Source organism: Felis catus, chromosome E1, assembly GCF_018350175.1.
Source record: "Felis catus isolate Fca126 chromosome E1, F.catus_Fca126_mat1.0, whole genome shotgun sequence".
Lineage (NCBI taxonomy): Eukaryota > Metazoa > Chordata > Mammalia > Carnivora > Felidae > Felis > Felis catus.
Genome location: NC_058381.1, coordinates 51345936 through 51361672, shown reverse-complemented (window position 1 = coordinate 51361672; position 15737 = coordinate 51345936). Strand labels below are relative to the sequence as shown.

At 42.7% G+C, this 15737-nt stretch overlaps 1 protein-coding gene across 4 annotated transcripts; it reads right to left on the bottom strand.

The window, feature by feature from the left end:
- Positions 1-79: 79 nt before the first annotated feature.
- On the bottom strand, positions 80-12210 carry KCNJ2 (potassium inwardly rectifying channel subfamily J member 2). 4 transcript variants are annotated; one of them, XM_023243720.2, is made up of 3 exons: positions 11522-12210; positions 11288-11386; positions 80-5380 (listed from the first exon to the last, which is right to left on the bottom strand). In XM_023243720.2, the coding sequence occupies exon 3, from the start codon at positions 5163-5165 to the stop codon at positions 3882-3884; it is 1284 nt and encodes a 427-aa protein (XP_023099488.1). In that variant the 5' UTR covers positions 5166-5380; positions 11288-11386; positions 11522-12210; the 3' UTR covers positions 80-3881. The 4 variants fall into 4 exon arrangements, with proteins under 4 accessions (XP_023099488.1, XP_044900558.1, XP_023099487.1 ...); XM_045044623.1 differs by lacking the exons at positions 11288-11386; positions 11522-12210 and adding exons at positions 7959-8044; positions 10452-10642; XM_023243719.2 differs by having other exon boundaries at positions 11288-12210.
- Positions 12211-15737: the final 3527 nt, after the last annotated feature.

Sequence of the window (15737 nt, the reverse complement as noted above, 5' to 3'; positions counted from 1 at the left end):
CCTATTGTTTGGAAACATTTGCTTCCATCTCAGCAATTCTACAGCAATCACACAGGAAGCCCACAGACTCTTGCACGAATTTGTCCTCAATTTTTAATTTTTTATTTAGAAATAATAAAATAAGACATAATATATAAAAATATGTACAATCCATGGTTTGTGCAGTACAATAGGAAGACTTTTCGATACAAAAAGACGGCAAATGGGAAAATAATAGTGATCACGATTGTCAAAGGCCGGGATTGTTCAACTCGCCAGAGCCCAGAGCTGAAACCCAACAGAACTAGAAAAAGAGATTCTAGTCAGGAGTTGGGAGGTGCCTATAGAACACTTTTATTTTTCACCTTAACATTTATTAGACCCAGAGTGAAAAAGAACTCACTCTGCTTCTCAGAACAAGCTTCTTGCCCTTACTGAGCGGCTTATTATAAAACATGAACTGACATTTGTTATTCGCGAGGGTAACATGATTTGGGGGGATGGAGTGCATCAAACAGACATCAGGGTTTGGGATGGAAGTTTATAGGGAAGAAAGGAAATGAGGAGAAAAAAAATAACGCATTAATAGGTGTGTGTTTTTTTTTTTTTTAAGGTAAAACAGACTTTCTCCGGGAATTTGGAAATGGCTACAGTGCTATAGCGACATCCTTACAATGTCTGATTCAAGTATACTTCTTAGAGGGATAGAAAACTATTCTATTCTCAATAGTCAAAATAGAATTCACTTTGTCTATCTTTTATTTAAAAAATAGGATAGCCAGGGATCTATGCCTCCTCCCAAAAATATAATGCCCATCCAGACACGAGCAAAAATTCTTTAAAAGGGAGCAATTCCTAAGTAAATTCAACGGGGGTTTGCTTGCAATAGAGAAGCAACACCTAGCTGGGAACAGACCCCAGATATTCACGGCGAATCTCCTCTGTCTTCATTCTAATGACATATGTGCGCTAATTACGGAAAGGAGACCCAGTCAATAAGGACAAATGTTTTGAAGGTAAAATGCAACAAGACATGTTGTGCATTACCTGCGTCTTGGCTCTTGACAAAAAAAAAAAAAAAAAATTGCCATTTAAAGCTTGTAATTGTTAAAAATACTAATAACTAGAAAAAGCTTTCAAATGAACAGTCCATGCTGAAATAAATAACAGAACATAGCAACACGAACCTTATAAGGCTGGTAAATATTTGCTAAAACCATGCTAACCGGTAGCATATAGGTACTCGCTCTCAGAAATTACGGAAATTATACTTTCTATGGCAATTTTTTTCCCTTTACAGACTTCTATTTACATTTGGCTTTAAATATGAAAATATCTGATAAACTTTATAAAATGTACACTTTAAAAACATAGCTTCTGCAAAATTTTCTTGGAAAAGAAAAAAAAAAAAACAAACCAAAAACAAAAACAAACCTGTGCACCAGAAATGTTAGATTTTTTTTTCCTTTTTTCAGAAAGAAGTTGAAAGATTTCCCTCCCTCATCCTTGCCCCCAGACCCACCCCCTTTCAAATATCTCAAGTGTTTTTAAGTGGCAGCACTGTGTGTTTGGGAGGAACCTTCTCAGTGGTCACCCCCATTCTCCATCGCATCTTCCTTTCATTTACATATCACCGAATACTCTTTGGTTTGATTATTTTCCTTTGCAACATATCGAAATAGCAGCAGCTGGAGCCCTCAGTATTCACTCACTGTCAACAGCCAAATTGTTCCCTCTTCTGTCAATCGTTTTGTCCCATCAACCCCAATTCCTCCAACTCTCTAAACAACTTTCCAAACCTGCCTTTACATTTGGATTTAAAATGGCATCCACTTGCTTGCCATCTCTGTCTTGGTTTCGGTGAAAAGAACACCAGTTTTCAAACCCATCGACTTTGAAGGCTGAGAACAGCAGAATCTGTCATATTATTGCAGGCACGGCTTTCAGAGATGGCTGTTCAAGAACCAGAGACTATCACACACATCAATTTACAAAATACAGGATTCCAGAACAAGCTGTTTTTTAATGGCATACAGGGATATAATACCGTAAGAGAGTTGATTTTGGGCCTCCAATTAAAAAGAAAAGTCAGCACCACCCCCCCCCCCCCCAGATTTCACACATAAGGAACTTTAAGCCAAAAAAAGAGTTCCATTATTGAGTTAGAGCAAGAGGGAAAAAATAAGTTTCGATCAGCCAGGCAGGAGAGACTTCTCGAAAACAATGTGTCCTTAGTAACCTGCTCTCAGGATCCACAGGCTAGAAGGATCAGCTCAGATCCAACCCCAGGTGTGCATATATAAAGGAGAAGTAAACCTTGTAGTTCATTATCTCCTCTACCTGTGGCCGCCTTATATTTTCTATGGCTCTTGTTGACCCTCAAATACTGCGATATTTTCATTCCTACCCTCTACCACTAAAAAGAAAGTAACTCTCCTCTCCCTCCTGAATACTTGAGCTGATGTACTACATCAGAAGTGGCTGGTCCACATCTCGCTGGCTCCCCCTTTGGCATTTGCAGCTTCCCAGACACCAGGGGGCTTGCTCCACACAGACCGATGGGAAGAACCAGCCTAGAGGCCAGCTGTGACATCTTCTCAAAGGCAAAGTCAAGCTGGAAGCGTCCTGACAGTTGGGGCAACGAATTCAGCCACAAGGGTTTAACCTTATTTATCTTTCACGTTGGACGGCTCAGCCTTGAGGATGCCAACGAACTCCAACCTAGGAATACATTTTGGAATGTGCAAAAAGGGGAAACCCAGAAAAATCTAAGAGCACATCGCCATCTCGCACCTTATGCATTAGCCTGGCCAGCCCTACCTCGCAGGAAAGAAAAGATATTTAATATTGTGTATGTGTGAATTTTACTTCCCCTTTCTTCTTTCTCCTAGCATACACAAGTTGCATGAAAGAACAAAACTGAAAAAGCACTAGACTTCCTAGACTCTGTGTGTATGATGTTCTATTTTCTGAATAAGGTGAAAAAGGAAAGGGCAGTTCAAGGTCTTGCTGAGGTTCAAAGTTACTGTCTCTTGATTTCAAGGCAGCCACGGGGCTTTTTATCCCTTTTAGTATAAGCTCCACTGTGCAAAACTGTGCATTATCTTTGGTATTTATTTTAGGTAGTCTAACTTAAAATTTGAGATCACCCATTAACATCATGGAAGAAAAAAAAAAAAACAAAAAACAAACAAACCCAGAGGCTACCATTTGGCTAGTGTTACATAATGCCCTTATGTAACCAAAGAGAGAGAGAGAGAGAGAGAGAGAGAGAGAGAGAGGAAGAGAGAGAGAGAGAAAATCAATTCTAGCAAACAAATTACTGGCCTCAAAAAAATCAGGCTCTCGTTTTGGCAGCTCTTGGCAAACACTTGCCACTTTGAAGCACATATCATGAGCTTTCAACAAAGTTCAACACTGACTTTTAAATTACACGAAAGAAAAACTACACAACAACAAAAATACAATTCGTGTTCATGTAGTTAGCAGCTTTTCAAAAATTAAGGCAGAGTCTTGCCTTTGTTATGCCATTAAAAACATTCTTGTTCCCTAAAGAGAAGCATTCTGGATTAGTCAAATACCCAACCAAGGCTTGCCTGCAAGTTCAAGTTTTGTAAAAACACAAAACAATACATAAAGACCCCATAACTTATTCTACAACATGTATGTGCCATTGGGTCACGGGGGTGGGGGTGGGAGGGGTGGGGAGGGGGAGGCATGTTGAGTGCTTTATGTTCATCTCCGAGCTTACAGTCTTTCTCTGAAACCATTGTACTAGCCTCAGTCCCTTGTGGCCACTTGCCTTGACCCACCTCTTCACCAGTACCGTCGTCTGAATAACTGTTTTGGGCCTTTGACCAACAGACTGTAGTTTAAAGTAAATATTCCAGAGAAGGAAGCAGTCATATCTCCGACTCTCGCCGTAAGGGCCTGGGCTCTAGAGGTACACTTGCCTGGTTGTGAAGGTCTATGTCAGGGGGTGTGTCTGTACTAGTGCTTTCCGGGACTCCGTTTTCACTGTCATCTTCCTCTTTGCTTGTGAGGGCAACTTCGTTTTCATAGCAAAAGGAATTAGCATTTGAGAGGATATATTTCTTTTCTGCTAAGTCTCTGGCACTACAAAGGGGAGTGTTGGGCACTTCATAAGTCTTGTGGAACCTGGAGTAGTCCACTTTGTAATAGTGCTTCTCTTCAAAGAGTACAGGCTCATAGCGGTGGCCCCAAAGGATTTCATTGGCCAGATATGAGCTACGGCACTGTGTTGTCATGGCCGTGGCTTCCACCATGCCTTCCAGTATCACAACAATTTCAAAGTCTGCATTGTCAATGTCCTGTTTACTCAAATCATATAAAGGACTATCTTCATCTATTTCATGGACTATAGTGATGGGGGACACCAGAAATATGCGATCAATTCCACTGTCAAACCCAACGTTGATATCTATTTGATCCAGGGGGATGTACTCCCCTTCGGAAGTAATTCTGGATTTGAGCAGCTGTGCTCTCACGTGAGCTTCCACCAAATGGCTTTTCCGAAGGTTGCCCACCCGCCACATCAAACACAGTTTGCCATCTCTCATGGCGATCACAGCATTGTGACTGAAGACAAGAGTCTCGTTTCTCTTCTTTGGCTTTGCCATCTTTGCCATGACTGCGCCAATGATAAACGCATCAATGATGCAGCCCACGATGGACTGGAACACCACCATAAAAACAGCAATTGGGCATTCGTCCGTGACACACCTGAAGCCATAGCCGATGGTTGTCTGGGTCTCGATGGAGAAGAGGAAGGCAGCTGTGAAGCTGTTGACCTCCGACACACAAGCTTTGCTCTCTTTAGATGCATCCAGATCCCCATGGAGCAAAGCTATCAACCAAAACACACAGCCAAAAAACAGCCACGAGAGAACGAAAGCCAGACAGAAGATAACCAGCATCCATCTCCAGCGAATGTCCACACATGTGGTAAAGATATCTGCAAGGTACCGTTGTCCCTTCTCACCCACATTGATGAACTGAACATTACAGTGGCCGTCTTTCTTCACAAAGCGGCTCCTGCACTGTTGTCGAGTGTGGACTTTACTCTTCCCATTCCCAAAGCCATTTGCAACCGCCATGGTGGCCAACTTCATCCCGTCTTCTTCTGAAGAGACAATGCTGTAGCGGTTGGTTCGCACACTGCCCATCGCTTCTGCTGTGGACTCCAGTGCTTCTGCTTTGGAAAACAGTCTGAGTTTTTGCAAAACCCTTTGGAGAAACAGTTTTGAATGTTCAGTGAGGACACACACAAAAAAAAATAAGGAGAGATGGGGGTCTCCGGGAGCCTTGAGGTTCTACCAAGGTCTGTCTACTGACATGCAGCACTACCTTAGTAACTCAGCTGACATCCAGGGTACATGTCCTGAAAAAAACCAAACAGACAGACAAAAGACATTATTCACTAGAAAACAAGTCATTATTGAAGGGTTCTACTCCCTAAGGCAACATGTCCTAGCAGGATACAGTCAGAGATAGAGAAATACACTCTGCATTGAATAACAGGAGTTTTCATTTCTTTGTACCCTAAAAAATATCTGTATTATATAAACAAAGTCAATAAACATAGAAGAGTTAGTTGTTTGGAACAGCCTTTCAACCAACATTTCAGGTCCTTTTCTCACTATTTTTTTCCAGCAATCTAGGAGATTCTATTTTACAGATAACCTCTCTTATTCTCTCTCTTGCCTTCTCTACATGCTAGGGTCCCGAGTTACTAAGCAGGAGAAAGCCTTGCTAAGTCCAAAGTCTGTCGCCAGGTTTTGGGAACTCAAAATATCTAGAGAACATTTCATATAAATGCAGAACATTAATATTAATTTGAGTTGCAGGCACACTGTGGGAGAATATGGGAGCCCTTGATGACACGGTGGAAAGCAGAAGGCACAGACTATTTTGTTTAAATGATAAAACTGAGTAGACAGCCCTTATGATGATCTGAAATCGGTCCCAATTTCTGGAGACTGTTTGGGCTTGCTGCATCACTTCACACGCTGCAAGCAGCCACTTTGCAGAAATGCCTGATAACATCTCTGTTAGTGCAAGTGATTCTGACTTGAAGGCGTAGGTTTGCTCTGGGGGATAAAGAGCGAGTCTGTTGCCTAGCAATGAGTCCTGAAATTCTCTGGAGATGGGACTGCCATGTGTAATGACAGGCTAGGAAGTAAGCACCTTTGTGCCAAAGGACCAGGTCTTTAGCGAATTGAGATAAGGCAGGAACTCATTTCATGTGGGTCCAATTCTGGGTCTTCCCAAACAGAGACAACTTTGTAGGAGTAGAGCATAATTGTCAGTTTACTTTCACTTCGAGCGCTCTTGTTTGCTGTATGTTCCCATGGAGAAGGCACTCACCTTTACCTAATGTGAACAAATAGTAGTTTTTCAATTTTTTCCTCTTGCCTTATCCTAACCTAGGTAAAAACTATCTATTTAACTTCCCATCTTCACTCCAAAGAAAACTATTTTTTTCCTTGACCAACAAACAGAAGTGTAAGATAAAGTCTAACATGTTTTCTTCGCCACATAGAAATTAACAAAACTAATATGGCATATAAAAACCAAAAGCGATCCTCCACTTGTCAAACAACCCAATCGATCTCCTGCAATAAAGGGGGACAATGAAAACCAGATGGCAAGGAGCAGAGATTTGCTGCAGCCCTGATCATGAGGACTCCACTTTTTCTTTCCCCCCTCCAAACCACATTAAGATTAAGTGGTTAACAGAACCAATCTCAGCCAAGCCAACTGCAAAAAAAAAAAATAAATAAATAAAGCCGTTCACGTATCTTGTTTGGGTACACCCCCCCTAAAGAGAGGCAAGGTGTATTGTCTTTGAAAATGCCTCGTTACAGGCTTTTCGCTTCTCCCTCCTTATCCAAGTTATTATGCAAGAATGTGCCCCAACACATTTTTCCTGAGATTAGTCATCTGTGAAAATTGCAATGTGTGTTACATTTTGGCAGCTTTTGACACCTAAATGATGCCCGATTTGAAAGTGCCTTTGAATTACTTTATAAAAAGAAGTTACTGTGCCTTCCCAGTCTTCCACCTGCTTCAATGTTTTGTCTGCTTCCCTACGAAGTTTGTACTTGGACAAAAGGAACAAGCCTCCTGTTCCTCAGGGTTCTAGGTCCTGGACATGGAAAGAACTGTTTTAACAGTGATTTCAGATTATTGGGCTCATGTGAAATTGCCAAGGATTTCTACACAAAACCAGATAGGGATAATAATATAACAGCAGATACAGGTGTACTTTCCAAAAAAGGGGGATGGGGAGAAAGCTCACTTAAATAGTGCTTGTATCCTTGAGCTCTGAATGACTTCAGAATCTTATATTATAAGTTGACACCAAGAAATTCCCTTTTCATGATTCAAAACAAGCCTTCCATCTGAGTTACCATTAGGGACCACGAGTAGACAGTTTCAAATTTCTTCTGACTTATTTCTTCACTCTTTCCAGATTAAAGCATAACAACCATATGAAATCTAAAGACTGAATTACGATCTTCCAAAAATCCTGACCCCAGGACATTAGTTCGAATTCCACAAAACACAATACCAGCTTCCTACGGATAGCTTTCTGCATTTAGAACTTGAAAACAGCCTGTATTGAGCGACTATTATTGTCTTATTTCCACCGTTAATGACAGAATTTGTTCCACATGCAGAGCATCATTTAGAAATTTTACCCTTCTGCCTGCAAAGGAGAAAAAAGATGGTTTGTTTTGTTTTGTTTTGTTTTTTGTTTTTTGGCAAAATGGAAGATTTTGTCACTTCGAATAGATATGCTCCAAAACAGATTTCTGTGTGTATATGTGTCTACACACATTATGTATATTCAGAGTTTTGGGATACTGATCACAGAGCAAAACTCTAAACCTGCCACAGTTTGCTAGGGTGATTGTCTTAATATTTCATTATGATGAATTGTCCTTTTTACTGACCTACTCACATGCCCAACTGACTTTACGCAAGCAGAAAACTTCCTTGCCTGCTTTTCTCTCACTGAAAATCACCGATTCATGAGTGTCTAGAAAAAAAAACTTTCATTAGGAACAGGGCTTTCATGCAACTTTATTGTAGACATACATTCAAAATTACTGTGTGAGAAACATTCAATCAAGAGTAGAGGAGATCACTAAGTGATGTGACTCCTTGAGGGGTACAATTCAGGAGAATCCATAGTTGATCTGATGTGTAAATTCCCCTCTGAGCCAAAATATTTCAGGCCCTGATGTAAATTTAATAGATACAAATAATCATTTTACCCAGGCTATAACCAATGAGGTAGAAAGTATTTCTGGGAAATTGAGAGGCTACATGTGGTGGTGTTCATGTTAAGACTATTTATAGGCTGAGCCAAAATTAAGCATAAGCAATGGAAAAAAATAGTTCAGCCGTTTCAATCTTAGGTAGATGTTAAAGAGAGAGAGCACTACAGATAAATTCAAGGTCGAGGAGATAACACTGTATCAATGAGTGGATCTGAATCGTTTTTACCATATGGGAAATACTTCCAAGATGGGTTATAAAAAACAGGAAAAATATAATTATGAAGAATAAATGTGTCCCATAATAAGGTCCCGGTGAACAGTGGATAAGAAAGTTTCTAACTAAGGACAGGAAATAAGGATAGGTAAAGAAAGTGTGCTGGGCTGAAAGAAAGAGAGGTCTGCTAATGAGTGTTTAGAGCAGTTATTCCCCAGCTGACGCCATATAGACCAGCCTGAGTGTGCTCAGGGCACATGTTGCTATGTGAGCACAACTGCTGGCAAAGCAGCCTCTTGGAAGCTCAGTAAACAGAAGGGAGGGGGAGGGGAAGGAGGGGAAGGGCAGAGGGATATGCATTTATCTATGTGAGCACTCTACCGTTTATACTCGGCAATGCACATAGCATCATTCAGCATTTGCAAATGCTGAGAAATATACACATTTGGTGAGATAAAACCTGTAACAGTCTGTCAGCTCAGGTAAAAATGTGGCCCATCTTTCATGCTACGGAAAAGTTATTCAAGGACTCTACAGCTAACCAGAGATTCTACAGCTGGAGCATCTAAAGGTAGCAGAAATACTGTGTGTCCTTAAAAAAAAAAAAAAGCCAAATTCACAAGCGTTTAGAGCAAATATTCCTATGGATGCCAATAACATTAAAGAAAGTGCCACCAAAAACTGAGGGGGAGGGGTTAAAGCAAAGTTAAATGACCTTGACCCCAACGTTGACCCCTCTCACCATCCTGGAAGTAATAGCTCTTACTCCTGAGCCTGGAGACTTTTCAGATATTGGCAAATATAAATAAACCACTCAGGGGTGGGGGAGGAGGGGAGCTGAGAAAAAGCTAATAAGTGTACAGGTAATATATAGCAGACACAGGGCAGTGGTTAGTGAGAGGAAATCTGACAGCCTTTTGATTATTAATGTGAAAAGAAAGTAAGTGGTAAAAGTCAATATGCATTCTTTCATACCTAAAACACGTTTTCAATGCCTTGTTTCCTAACAGGTAAATTCTGAGCTTATGAAAATCCCCAGGATTCACAGCGGTATCCTAGTTACCATTCTACTGGTAGGCTTATCCAGACACAGACATTAAACTGCCCTTTTCCTATCTCGATTTTTTTTTCAATTGTCATGACAAGTCTATGTTATGATGCAATCCTTTTGCAGAAGTCATTTTGACCACTGTGCTTTCCTGAAATCACCCTGTCTTCAACTTAGGTATTAATACTATTATTACTAAGAATAATACGTTGCTTAGGACAGAGTGACATATGATGTGAAAGTTTTGCTGTCTTTGGGCTCAAATCCAACGCGGGCTCGCGCTCTCTTTCCCCAGCAAAGCAACTTTGAGAGACGCTCGCTCTGTTTGCAACTCGACGCTACACTTGAAGCAATGACAAAGGGAAAAAAACAAAAAAAGCAAAAACAAAAACAAAAAAACGCCAAGGATCAAGACTACTGCTGAGTCCCAAGTTCGCCAAGGTTTGAGACCAGTGTTCTAGAAGCACTCCCCACCCCCCGCCTTTTTTTTTCTTTTTTTTTCTTTTTCTTTTTTTTTTTTTTTTTTTTTTTTTTTTTTCCCTTAGAGCGAGAATCGAACACAGGCTCCCTGGCCCATGTCTCCAAACTCAGTATCTCGCTACAGCTGGTGCATTGGAAGTTATGAGCACACACAGATGCTGCAGAGAAATCTGTTTCTATTGCTCAACTGTTCCAAGCATGTCTCAGTATTTTTAGCTCTGGGGATGTTCTGGTGCGCACACAAACTCCATAGGCATGATCTGGGACTCCGCAGCGTGGGTAAGCGCTACAGCAGCGTGACAGCTGGGCACCTCTGGAGCAGCGGGGCAGGGTAGGGTCGGCGACGGCGGCCCGAGTCCACTCCCCCGGACACACAGGCAGCGGGAGACAAGGAGGGAAGAAAACACACAGCAGCCCTTACCTGTTGCTGGCGCAGGAGCATGGGGACATGGAGTGGAAGTGGGGGGTACAGAGGCATGTAAGATCCAGTAGTTTGTAAAAGCGAGTGAGCCAAAGCAAACCAGAATCCCCAAGACCCAGCTTGCCGGCGCCGAGTGAGACTGTGCGCTGGCCAGGGCTCTAGTGCGCTCTGCAATATCCTGGGCTCTTTTGAGATACCGGCCCGCCTGGCTCCGCCCTCCGGCCTCTGCCGGCCAATCGCGGCGCGCCTGGCCGCACGGCCGGCCCCGGGAATCGCGGCAGGGAGGGGAGGATGCTACACCCGCGACCCGCGGCGCTGCCAGCGAGGAGAACCTGCCGCCGCTTCCTCCCCCTCCGCCCTCCGAGCCGGGTCGGGGAGTCCGGCCCCGGCCGGGGGAGGAGGAAGTTGCGCCCCAGCTGGGACAGCAGCAGGTGGGCAGCTCCGCGGCCGGGCTTTTGCGGCCGCCTAATTGCAGCCTGGCCTTGGGATGAGCTTCCTTAGCCGTCTCCGAGCCCCACACTTCCCTTTTCCTCTGCTCGGTGGCTGCCGTGCTGTGTGCGTCCTCCTCGAGGGGCCCGCGAGGTGCCAGGGCCGGGCTAACCGTTTGCAGGCGGGGAAGATTGCATTGCGTTGCAGCCCAGGCGCACCTCCCTGTCCCCTTGCTCCCACCTACGGCCCCACGCCCCCCGAATTCCCCGGCGGAGGAGCCGCGAATGCAATGGGGGAAAGGGACCGGGACGGCGCGCAGAACCCGGCTGGATTTCAGACGCGCACAACTTTTGCAACTGCAGAGCCGCTTGGCTCTTTCTGCTCCCGGCTGTTCGTGAATTACTTACAAAGCGCCTAGACTTCTCTGAAGGGTGAACGACTCGTTCCCTCTCGCACTGTCCGCCCTCAGTCTCTTTCTCCACCGCCGCCCGGCACGCTCTACTGATCTAAAATCAGAGCAATTAGAGTAATGAATTCTCTGGAACAGCAACTCCTACAGACACTCAGCTCTGCCCTCGCATCAGCGCCTCCCAGCCCTCATTCCCAGCAACCAGGCAAGAGCATGTAGACCCTTTAAAAACCTATGTCAACTTCAGTGTTAACCGCGTCTGGATCCTGCGGCTTTTACAGCTTAGTCCGTGTGTACGTGTGTCTGGCTGTCGGTGTGTGTGTGTCTCTGTGTGTGTGTCAATTGAGTAAGTGCATGTAACTCTGATTACTTGGGCGTCCTAACGAAGCTTTGCTCTTAAAGGACACAGTATATTTAGGAGTCTTCCTTACACGGAGTTTGAAATTCCTGTGTGTGTGTGTAATGTTTATTTCCTCAAGCGACCAAATGCGTCCTTCGTGCAGTTGGTTGAAACCTCCAAAAGGCCTCCTAGAGTCGCCAAACTACTTGCACAGTCTAGCTCGTATTCAGGGCGGCACGGACTGGTGGATTTGTGTGCGTAGGGGAGGTGAAACTTGACAATTCAAGGAAAGGGTCTGCGCCGGTACCCACCTCCTAGCCTCATTCCCTCACTTGGCCCCTAGGAGGTGCTGGTGAAATATGCTAGGTTTTGCAGATGCGTACTTAACCCTGCTTTAGCAAGGGTGCCGCCTGTCCTGGCGCTGAGCGAGAGACTGAAATTAAGAGTGTGAAATAAGTTGTGCGTGCGGCGTATCTGCGCTGAGAGCCAAACGTCTTGCTGTTCCGTCCCACTTGCTGAGATTGTACAGTACTCCAAACCCTGTGACCGTCTTGCCTTGTATGCGGGAATAATACCTCACCCGGGGTGGGGGTGGGGTGGGTGGCGGTAGGGGTGTGTGTGTCCACTTTGATATTTATTAAGCAATGTATTACTTTGGAACAGCTTGCATTAACTCTGCCAAATAGATGGATGTGTAGAAACCCAGGCTGCAGCGCAAAGCTAAAAACGTGGAGATAGACAAGCTAACTCCGTGTAGCCAGAGGAGGGACAATGAGTGACATCTCACCCCACCACAATAAGCTGCTTCTGAAATATGTTTCTTCACGGATTTCTTCTAAGCAACAGTTGGGAGAGGTCCAATCAACCCCTTAAAACATATTAAGACTAAAGGGAAAGAGGAAATTAATCATTTATGTGTATGTCCTTTATTGTGATTCAGTCTGTGCATCTGTAGATAGCTAAGAATCTTCCAGCCCACGTGAATTCGGAGAGGCAGCATTTTTATTTCCAGGTAATGAGCTCTTTTTGAAAGTCAGTCACCCAGACTGACCACCCATGTGGATTGAAATTGTGTTATTTTAATACTCTAACTGAATAAACTGAATATAGTCATAGGCCAAGATAGTTTCATATAATAGAAGAATCTTTAAAGAAATGAACACGAAGTTACAAGATTATGGTTGTTGCGTAAATTCTGTCATGGAGGGGGCAAATAAATAGACGTACCTTAATCTTTCTCATCAGCATCACTCTTACCCACCACGGGCTGATATGCAGCAAGGCTTATTTCTTGAAGTTAAAGAAAAATTGATTCTCGTAATACGCAGATTCCCAGCCTGAATAGAGGTCTTACCTTAATTATTTAGCTAAATAAGGAAACATGAAGGATTAAGTTTTGTAAGTAAATGACACCTTGTAAATGCGTGAGGGCACTAACCCCACTGCTTCGTGTTATAAAGGGAAAAAAAAATTAAGTGTGCATTTGAATTAATAAGTGACTTGTCACTATGCCCCTATTAGGAAAATTCTAGTGTTCCAAAGCTTTCAGGACTTTTTGGAGTGATGCATGGTACAGATTTCTCTAGTCAGAGTGTATCTTTTTTTGGCTGAATCAGTCCTTATTTAGCAAAAATCCCCATTAGTTTTGGACACCAATGCAGTTGGGTGTTGGGATCCATCTGTGGATTAAATTTTTCCAAGGAAATGACAGTTATGCCCTTACTGATTCCCTCCACAGTAACCACCTATAATATTAGAGCCAAATATTAGTCACAATCCAGATCTGCAGTCAGATTATGAAGGGTTGTGTGACGCAGAAGGGATTGTTCCGCTAGGAACACAGATCTTTCCTTTGCACTTATATAAATATCTCTAGCAATTAGATATATTTTCAGACTTCTGTTAACCAGGTACGCCGTCCAATTTTACAATGATGAGAAGTGAAAAACTCCTTTCGTTTGCATCCACTGTGTTTTGAGAACCCCTTAGTAATCTTCAAAGTAATAATTGATAGCAAGAAATAATAAATAAATGTCAGGTGAACTTAAAGCGTAGACCAGATGAGTTTGCAATCTCCTGCAATGAGGACAAGCCATTGGCAATGGTATTTTTTTTAATGTTTATTAATTTATTGAGAGGGAGAGAGTGCTGTATGAGAGCTGGAGAGGGGCAGAGAGAGAATCCCAAGCAGGCTTTGCGCTGTCAGCTTAGGATGAAACATGGGGCTCGAACTCACGAACACTGAGATCATGACTGGAGCCAAGATCAAGAGTTAGATGATGGGGCACCTGGGTAGCTCAGTTGGTTAAGCATCTGACTTCGGCTCAGGTCATGATCTCACAGTTCGTGAGTACAAGCCCTGTGTTGGGCTCTGTGCTGACAGCTCAGAGCTTGGAACCTGCTTCCGATTCTGTGTCTCCCTGTCTCTCTGTCCCTCCCCTGTTTGCTCTCTGTCTCTCAAAAATAAACGTTGAATTTTTTTTTTTTTAAAAAGGGTCAGATGCTTAACCGACTGAGCCACCCAGGTGCTCCCGGAAATTGTGTTTTAAGGCACCAAATGTAATCTTATCTATGGGAAAACAGCTTTGGCAATTTCGATTACATATTGGTAAGAGTTAATCTTCATATTAAATTCACTAAATGTATTTGTTGAGTATATACTTTGTATTTTAGCTATATGCAGAGTGATAGGGGAGACTTAAGAGCCGTGGGAGGGACAATTTCTTCCCTCTGGGAATTCACAACGAGAGTCTCTCATTAGAAGACAAACCATGCACCAGCAAAATCAAATGGCCCAATGACAGGATAAGGCAGCCTATGGTTGAAGTGGTAAAATAGATCATGCAAGAAAAAAAAAAATTCTGAAGAGTTTCTGTGGAATCAACTGGAATTTATGGGGAAGTTCAGGATCGAAGACTTGGTATGTATGATATACTACCCTGTAGAGTTGTGTTAAGGATGCTAAGAGCCTACTAGACGATAGGATTGTCTTTTCATTCAGTTTATGTCCTAAAACAACTGGTAGGCTCCCAGATCTGTCCATAGACATGCAATCCTGTGTATAAATTATAAGCTGCTTCTAAGAATGCTACATGTCTCTGCCTACACAGACACTGTTTCTTCTAAAGCAGTGGGATTTATTCCACAAGCCTTATTTGCCATTTGTTACCACTGTAGCACACAGTGAGGATGCCTTCTTTTCCTGGCATCCCTGGGAATGCAGTGTATCGCATAATGGCTTTTCTAATTAATTGAAATTTGTTTGTGGTGGGAACTATTTTCTCTGATATACTGTAAGCCTTTGACTGCTCCTGTCCCACTATAAACATTTCTAGTGTAGCATATTTTGTTCCTCTCCTGCTATTCCAAATAGTTGTCCCTATATTTTTCCACCTAAGAGCTTTTCAAAATCCACTCTCATATCTTTTTTGTCTTTATGTCCTCATTGCTTTGCACGTGGCCAAGGAAGTAAGTCAGTTTCAATAAATGTCAGTTGATAGATGGAATGCAGTATTTCTGCGTATACTACGACTTTTGAATAATGATTCAGTATCATTATAATAAACATAAGCAATTTCATTTTTACCTGCAACAGAGGGGGACAATCGGGGTACAGTAAGAGCAATGTCATCTACATTCAATGACTCTAGACTAAGCTTATTTAAGTCTTCTGCTTGTTTTTTTCTTTCCCCTCTTTTCCACCAAGGACAGCCTTCACTTCTCATTTTTTCTTCTGTCAAATATATCAAGCTGCCATCATGCTCTATCTAATTTGTTGATTCTAATCTGCACTGTACTGAGAACTTATATAACCAGGGTTGCTTAGAAATATATGCAAAGTGAAAACAAACATATTCTAAAAGGCTTAAAGTAGATATATATTTTTGAAATAGTATGAGCAGATGCCAAACTTGGAGTTACCTTGTTTTGGTCAGTTTCCTTTTTGGGTAAAAAAGCTTCAGGATCATGGATTTATGACATCTATTTTAGCCTCTCAGAGTGTTTAAATGCTTTAGTCCCGTATTTACTGTGTAACGAATAGTTGAGGAAGACCTCCGGGTAAGGGAGGTACCTTTGTGTCTGCAAATATGCACATGTTTATACATAT